This window comes from Rosa rugosa, chromosome 1, assembly GCF_958449725.1.
Source record: "Rosa rugosa chromosome 1, drRosRugo1.1, whole genome shotgun sequence".
NCBI classification, from domain to species: Eukaryota; Viridiplantae; Streptophyta; class Magnoliopsida; order Rosales; family Rosaceae; genus Rosa; species Rosa rugosa.
Window position 1 is genome coordinate 7,790,405 of NC_084820.1, and position 7,619 is coordinate 7,798,023.

General features: G+C 38.8%; 1 protein-coding gene across 4 annotated transcripts; it reads right to left on the bottom strand.

The window, feature by feature from the left end:
* Positions 1–371: 371 nt before the first annotated feature.
* Positions 372–5,223, bottom strand: LOC133727126 (auxin-binding protein ABP19a-like). 4 transcript variants are annotated; one of them, XM_062154752.1, is made up of 4 exons: positions 4,839–5,223; positions 4,410–4,567; positions 1,305–1,460; positions 372–988 (listed from the first exon to the last, which is right to left on the bottom strand). In XM_062154752.1, the coding sequence occupies exons 3-4, from the start codon at positions 1,326–1,328 to the stop codon at positions 422–424; spliced, it is 591 nt and encodes a 196-aa protein (XP_062010736.1). In that variant the 5' UTR covers positions 1,329–1,460; positions 4,410–4,567; positions 4,839–5,223; the 3' UTR covers positions 372–421. The 4 variants fall into 4 exon arrangements, with proteins under 4 accessions (XP_062010736.1, XP_062010737.1, XP_062010735.1 ...); XM_062154753.1 differs by lacking the exon at positions 4,410–4,567; XM_062154751.1 differs by lacking the exon at positions 1,305–1,460 and having other exon boundaries at positions 4,410–4,541.
* Positions 5,224–7,619: the final 2,396 nt, after the last annotated feature.

Here is a 7,619-nt window from a genome sequence, read left to right on the forward strand (position 1 = left end):
CGGATCATATTAATTACAATTAGGAAAGTGAATAAATATTGTAATATGTGGAAATCTAATTAAGATGTGAAGTAATATTCACATGAGCATAATATTTGGTAATGTTTGCAGATTAGAGACTAACCATATGCAATTAGGATTCCTCAATGGGTAAGGATCCTTAAGCATTGTCTCCTATAAATAACATGGTCCCTGCCTTCACAATACACACAAGCATTATACTATCCCCATTATAGAGAGTATTGGAGAAAGGCAGAAGATCAAGTTATCGGCTTCGACACAATGGCGTCTTATTCATCAAGTAAGTATTCCGGAATCATTGGCCTCTGTTTGATATATCTATGTTTGTGTTCTTATGGTGATATGCTATTTCAAAGGATTATTTTACAATTCATAGAAAGACATGTAATAATCCCGTGTATCAATTAGTACCACCAAGAAAACCCTTAAGTTTCTTAATCTGAGCAGCTTCGAGGAATGTAGTCTGTGCTATCAATTCTGTAGGTAAATCGTTTTGAAACAGTGAATTCTCCAGAATCTGCACACCAGGGTTTGCACTACTGAAGGCAGCAAATTCAAGTACAGGAGTATCACCTCCATTCACTTGGAAGTGAAACAACCCTGGAGGCAAAACCATAATGTCACCCTTCTTCAGAGTTTTTAAATAAACTTTGTTATTTGAGTCAATGAACCCGGCAACTACTGTTCCTTCGACAATAAGTATGATTTCTGTAGCTCTCTGGTGTGTGTGAAGTGGGAGGACTCCACCAACAGCCAAGTCTGCCCGAGCCAGTGAAAGGCCAAGTCCATTCAGACCAGGAAACTGAGAAACAAATGCTGGCTTGAGTCCAGCTTTAATAATATTTGAGGTATTGCCGGCAACTTCAAGGCCAGTGTATACGAAATCATCTACCGTAACATTTGCAGGGTTTTTGCAAGAGTAGCCTGCAGGGCTTTGAGGGGCTGCGTAGTCCGCAACACAGAAGTCCTGCACAGCAGCATAGGAAACTGAGAGAACGAGACAAAAAATGAAGGAGACGGCGAAAACGGTCATGGTTTTGTGTAATAGCAAGTATGTGCTGGTTTTAGCCTATATTCGTGTAGGCATGCTTCTTCACAAGTAAATTGGATCATATTATATATATTGTTAGATAATGTGCCTGCAGTGGTGGTGTCTCACCTACTGTTCGTTGAGTACAATTCATGTGATATTTCATCTTTTTTATATTTTTATCCCTTCTTCGGTTCTTGGTATCTCTATATATGTCTCACATTTTACTCATTAATATAAAATTTATACATACTGATAGGGTGTCTGTGTTCTGCATTTTGAAGCAAGTTTTGGTGAGGAATGATGTAGAAGCTGGCAGGAGATGTTGAAGGGTCTAGTTGAAAACAACAGCGCCAAAACGATCGTTCCCCCTCCCACTGTTGGTGCTATATGTGAGTCTGCACTCACACTATACAAGATTTATAGAAAAATATATGCATTTATTTGATAACATGATAATGTCAAAAGTGAACTAGTGATAATGTGCCTTCAAATTTTAATTACTCATCAACACTATCAATTTCTTGGTTTCTTCCTACTGTCTCCTAAGTCTAACTGGAATTAGTTTCTCACCAGTGTGAATTTCATTTCCTATCTCGAAACTAATTGAGACAATTGCTTTCCTTTCAATTTCCTTATCCAATAAGGAGTCAATAACTAAGCAAAACTATATCCTCCATCGCAAGAAAAGAGATCCTAATGCCAGAAGAATTATAAAATAGACCTGAGGTAGGTATATATATACGGAGGTAGTCGTCTAATTCTTTGTCTTGAAAGAGAGTGTAATCTGCTCGATTTGGTGTTTTCTATTTTGAAAGCATACTGTTCTGTTCTGACTTCACTTCTGCTGCTTTGATCTGATCGATTCTATTAATTAATCTAGGTTTCTTTGGTTTATAATTGTGGGTAGCTGGCCTTTCATGGTTGACTCAGTTCCAACGCAAGCGTATATACATAGCTGGAAACTTGTTATGCAATGGGATGATTCTGCAGCTAGGGAGGCATACTTCAATGCCAAAAACCGGTATTGGAGAAATTGTAATGGCCTTCCCAGCAACATACCATTGGCTAGTCCTGATGCTTACGTTGATGACATCAATTGGAGCGGTGTCTACTCCAGAAATCGATTGGAGCAGGCTTGTGATGAGGAGGACTACTCCAAAAAAGATACCAACAAGTACAAAAACATAGATAATAAAGAAAGTCAGGGTTATGGAGGGAATAATGTGGATAAGAAGAGAAGGAAATATGGTGATGGCTATTTGTACAACTTATTCAGACATTCAACCTCGAGAGGTCCCAGTGATCATGATCAGAAAGACCGATGGTGGCGGAGGAACATAAGAAGAAAATATGTTAGAGCTTATGATGGTTAATTTGAAAACTGAAAATCCGCATGCTTTGTGTTCAACCTTTTAGTTTCATCTCCCTGTTGTAAATTGTCAATCTCTATATTTCAGCATGCTTACTCTAATCACTAACGTTAGCCGTTTTCAGATTCTGTATGTATCACTAAAAGATTTATGATCATAGCATGTGTGAATCTGTTCGAACTCTCAGTATATAATTTATCATCCTTTTACCTTTTCGATTTGGTGTGCATAATTGTTTCATGAGTTCAAAGATTGCGTACTCACTCCCACACACACACACAGATATATATATATATATATATATATACACGGAGGCGTTCCAAAGAGGACGTCCGCACTTTCGTTAAAGTGCGGACGGCGCTGCTGCAGCTTGGCTCGGGGCGCGACGGAGCGGCGGGGCTTGCCGGACGGAGGTCAGGAGTCGGACGGACCGGTCTGCGGTTGGTGGAGTCGTCGGCGACGTGGTTGCAGGGCTGCCCAGAAACCTGCTGTTGCAGGTGAGGTCGCTGCCCAGAAACCTGCAGCAACGACCTCCTCCGACCTCGATGGCTGCCCAGAAGCTGTCTGGGATGCTTCCGGCCTCCGTCCGACAAGCCCCGCCGCCTCGCCATTGCCTGAAAGCTGCTGCAGCAGCGCCGTAAATTGTTGAATAATTATTCACGGAATATAATCGTGTACAGGATGTCGTACCGAGCCCTGGCTCGATGAAGGAACTCGTATACGTGATCGTCGGAATAGTACTGTGAGTGGACTTTTGTTTTTAAGTAAATGATGCATGCATTTATTTTGAAATTATTGGTTTATTTAATTATCATTTTATTTATCAAGCATGATATTTTGTCTTGGATTATAATTTGACATTGATTTTTCATGAGTTTCGGATATGAACTTATTATGCTCGGATTTGGATTTATGAGTTGTTTGAGAATATGAATTGATTTTCAGAAATTGATTATAATTATTATTTGAAATTCTGATATTGTGATTTTCAATGAATTCTTTTCCGAGGTGATTTCCGGAATTTCATATTTATTTTTCATTCACCGATTTGAGATCTCTGAAAGATTTTCGAAATGAGATTTCGATGGAATTATTTCTTGGTTGTTTATCGACTTTCGGTTTTGGCATTGGGAATGCCTCGATGATGATTTTGGAATTGGTTTTGTTTCGAATCATGATGATACTCTTGGCGTGTGGGACACGTCGTTGGAAATTCATTTGCGAGAGTTGGGGAAGCCTTATGTATTTATGGATTTACTTGGTTTTCGGTTATGTTTCCCTGTGCCATACTGAGGGGTGATTTTATCATGCTAGCATTGATTTTCCGCCTTTGTGGCGCGGTGATGGGATCACCGTAGCCCTTCCGCCTTTGTGGCGCAGGTTACTGTCTCTGTGACAGTAATTCTGTAGCCCAGTATCCTATCGCTACACTTAGTGGCGTAAGGGTATATTACGGGAGTTATGGGAGTTCTTTAGCCTGGGAGGCTATCACCCAAGCCTGAGTGGCTTATTCGTATGGCTATCATCTTCCCCTACTCATTATATTATTGCTGGGCTAGCGGGGTCTAGTCCGATTCCCTTAACCAGCGGGGCTGGTCTTATTTTCTTGAGTATCAGAGTTCTTTCCTCTTTGCTTGGTTGTGGCTAGCGGGGCTAGTCGGTTTTCTTGAGCTGAACTAAAGTTGTGTTTCTTTAAATTGTTGCATGCATCGGGATTTTTAAAGAAATAAATGTGGGAAAGTATAAAATACTTTAGTGCGGACGTTCTCTTTGGAACCCGCCTATATATATATATATATATCTGTGTGTGTATTTTTTTTTTTTTTTCCCTTCCTTCATCCAACTTTTAATTTTCAATAGTCACTCATTTTCTCCCCAATTCTTTCATTCATTATCCGACCTGAATAATTGGAAACTCAACAACTTCGAACAGTTAAAAGGCCCCTAAACACAAGTACATGAGGCCATAAAACAAAGGGCCTTACCGCATAATTTGCAAGCTGAACCCTGCTCAGAATATTCATCCAAAACCTAACCTCCATTTGCAATTTTTGCACTCTTGAAATGGCCAAAGCTGGGCATAAACTCATTAACGCGTCTGTGAAATTTCCTCGAAGCTGCATCGAATTTACTCAGAAATCACCTTAATTTAGCATATTATACTACACATATCAGAATTAAATGGAATGAAAAAAAGCCTTATATAAGAACCAAACAAGGCTCGATCGAACCCACAATGAACCTAGCCTTATATAATTTAGCATATTATACTACACATATCACAAGTTCGATCCCTTTCTCTCTCTGTTTTGTATTCGTAAAAGCATTCGAGTTTTAAATCACAGAACACTAATGGATGTAGAATTTTGATGACTGAGAGAGGAAAATGGTACGAGACAAAAGTATAGACATACCCATGAAGCAGCACAGACGTCCACGGAGGCGCAAGGAGAAGAGAGGTGATGACGGCGGCCGCCGCCGTCGCAAACCCCGCCGTCAGGCTGCTTACTGCCGTTACTTCCTGCTTCTTGTCCTCTTGTTGTTGGTTGCTTTCTATATCTTCGGAATCAGCTGGTTCTGGTATTCGGCAATCAATAGTCGACTTTTCATGCAATGCAATGAGGGACGTTAACCCTATTAGCTGTGAACCGTTGGATGAGGATTGTCCGTTAAAAAAACTGTGTAATTAGCGGTCGAGATCTCGATTTACGCTTTTGTACTTTTGTGTTTGTCAATTTTACACAGTGGCTGTTGAGTGTTAAACTGTTTTTCTTTCCATAAGATGTAAATTCTGTTTTCTCTAAAGTTGATTAAGTGGATTTTCTAATTCTTCTTTTTCTTTTCAATATGTTGTGCACCAAGTATGGCGGAAAAGGGTTTGAACTTTGAAGAATCAAAATTGGATGATTTGAGTGAGTGAGGGAATTAACGGTTTATAAGTTATATGACCAAAAGTGATTAATGTTGAATTCTATATGGGTATTGAATTATCTCACTACATTAGCAACCCATTATAAGAACTTGTGATCGAATGATTGATCAACATATTATCGAATTGCGAACTAGTTCGCAAATTTAAACTAAGATCGAATATGGACAAAATACTTATAGAGAAACAACAATTGGACTATAACTCCAAAGTCCAAACAATGCGAGGCCTGCGCAAAGCCCAAGTATAAGCCCTGATACTAGAAGTTTTTGTGCTGTTAGAAATGAGAGATTGTTAAACCCGGATCAACGTACACAATTGTCATTGATAGACATACGCGTATGATATCTACATGTTTTTTTAGATATGAGCGTCTGATATCTACACTTTTTTAACTAGTCTATTTTAATGTATATTGTGTACACACTTAATAAAGGATTCTAATATGAGACTTAATTTCAATGTGGGATCACAAAGTTTTAACATGTGCTATAGCACACGATTTATAAATCAAAGGATTTTTTACGACTCTTTAATGTGAGTGCTAAGTAGATTATTATAGTCTAAAGAAAACTAATCTCATTGGTGTTTGAGCACCGAAAGTATCTTTGATCCCCAAAAAAAGGTATATCAAAAGTATATAGGTTCATTTTTCTTAGGTTAGAAGAAATAAAAAAGCACCTCTTCCAAACGTCCATACTTCCAAACAAACCATAGGTTCATTTAATCTTCTACTGTTGCACAGATCAGAAGCAAACTAAGCATGCAGATTATAAGGATGGTGATCAGAATTTCAGTACATCAGAAAATCCTATATATACTTTGACAGCACTACAGCAGCTTCAGCTACCAAGGGTTTTGTTGGGTAGAAATATATAGAATCTCTCTCCATGTGCAACCCAGAAGGAATAGCAAACAAGAACCAAGAGGAAACAGGAGGGGAACTTTCTGTTTTGTTCACTCTCTTATATAAAAAGATCCATAACCATTGATTCATTCACACCCTTTAAGAAGGCGAGGGCGCGAGGCAAGGCACACCAACAGTGGGATATGATTGTGTTTTCTATTATAGTTAATCAACCTTGGAATGCAGCTAGGCTCCTCTAACACATGAATCCATCAAGCTCCTCTAACACGTGAATCCATCAATATAATACTTCTGTGCTTGAATCTTTCTTTTACTATCATCATCCCCAGTCAAACCCAAAATGGATCCAGGTGTATGTTGTGCCAATGTTAACTTTAATTGTAGGGACTAGGGACTTTAGGGTAACTTTTGACTGTTGCTACAAAGTAAAAGTTATACCTGCAGTACTAAGAGCAAGTTCACTCATGGATCATCAGGTCACCTACTATTCACTGCTTTTTATATGTATTTTCACCATCTGAGTTACGAGCACAGTGCATTTCGCGCCCTAGGTCACCTTGGATCACTTTCTGGGTCACCGTGGTGACCTGCACAGTGTATTTCGTGCTTTGGGTCACGGACACAGTATATTTCATGACCCAGAGAATAGAAATATACACTAAAAAACAGTGAATAGTAGATGACTCGGTGACCCAACGGATGAACTTGCTCTAAATTGGGTAAGAATTTCACATAACAAAGAGGTAGCTAGCTCAGCATTTTGCAACGAGCTGCATGCATTTGAGTTTTTCTATCTTTTAGAGGCAAAAGCCTTCGGTCGCGCAATCTTACAATGAGTGGTTGACTGATAATCAAAGAGTATCATGTAGACAATAAAAGGACCTCACACTAACAAGTCACAACATCCGTACATTTCAAGTGAGAATTTGAAATTACCCATGCTCTTTTCACATGTCGACCTCTGATTGACTGGTTTGACCAATCCAATTACCTAACCGTTGACACGAGACATCCTCAATTTTGAAAGAAATTAAATATGTTGTAGTATTGCAAGTGAAAACCCATGATTATGGTTCATATAATGTTAGCTGCTTAGATGTAAAGGTATGCTAAATAAGTAAATAATTGTGACATGTATGTAGATTGTGTTAGTGGAAATTGGACCTTAGTAGGTGCCTTTTCTTGGCACTAAGCTTAAAGTTGGAGGACATTCATTATATGATATGTCCCATTGCATTTTCTATTTTCATATAATAGCTGAAGCCTCTATATACTTTTAGATATGTAAAGCCTCTCCCACTTGAAATTAAAAACAAATTGTTGGGCATCTTTAAATTGTACTTGTAGCTACTACAGTTGCACTGGTTAGTAGCCAAAAGATTCAGCTTGATCTTCACC

Excerpts from the sequence above, each read along its gene's own strand:
- LOC133727126 (XM_062154750.1), bottom strand. The coding sequence starts at position 4,547 with ATGCAGCTTCGAGGAAATTTCACAGACGCGTTAATGAGTTTATGCCCA. Across the intron at positions 989-4,409 it reads TTCAGCTTGCAAATTATGCG|GACTTCTGTGTTGCGGACTA; the intron begins GTAAGGCCCTTT and ends GCTGCTGTGCAG.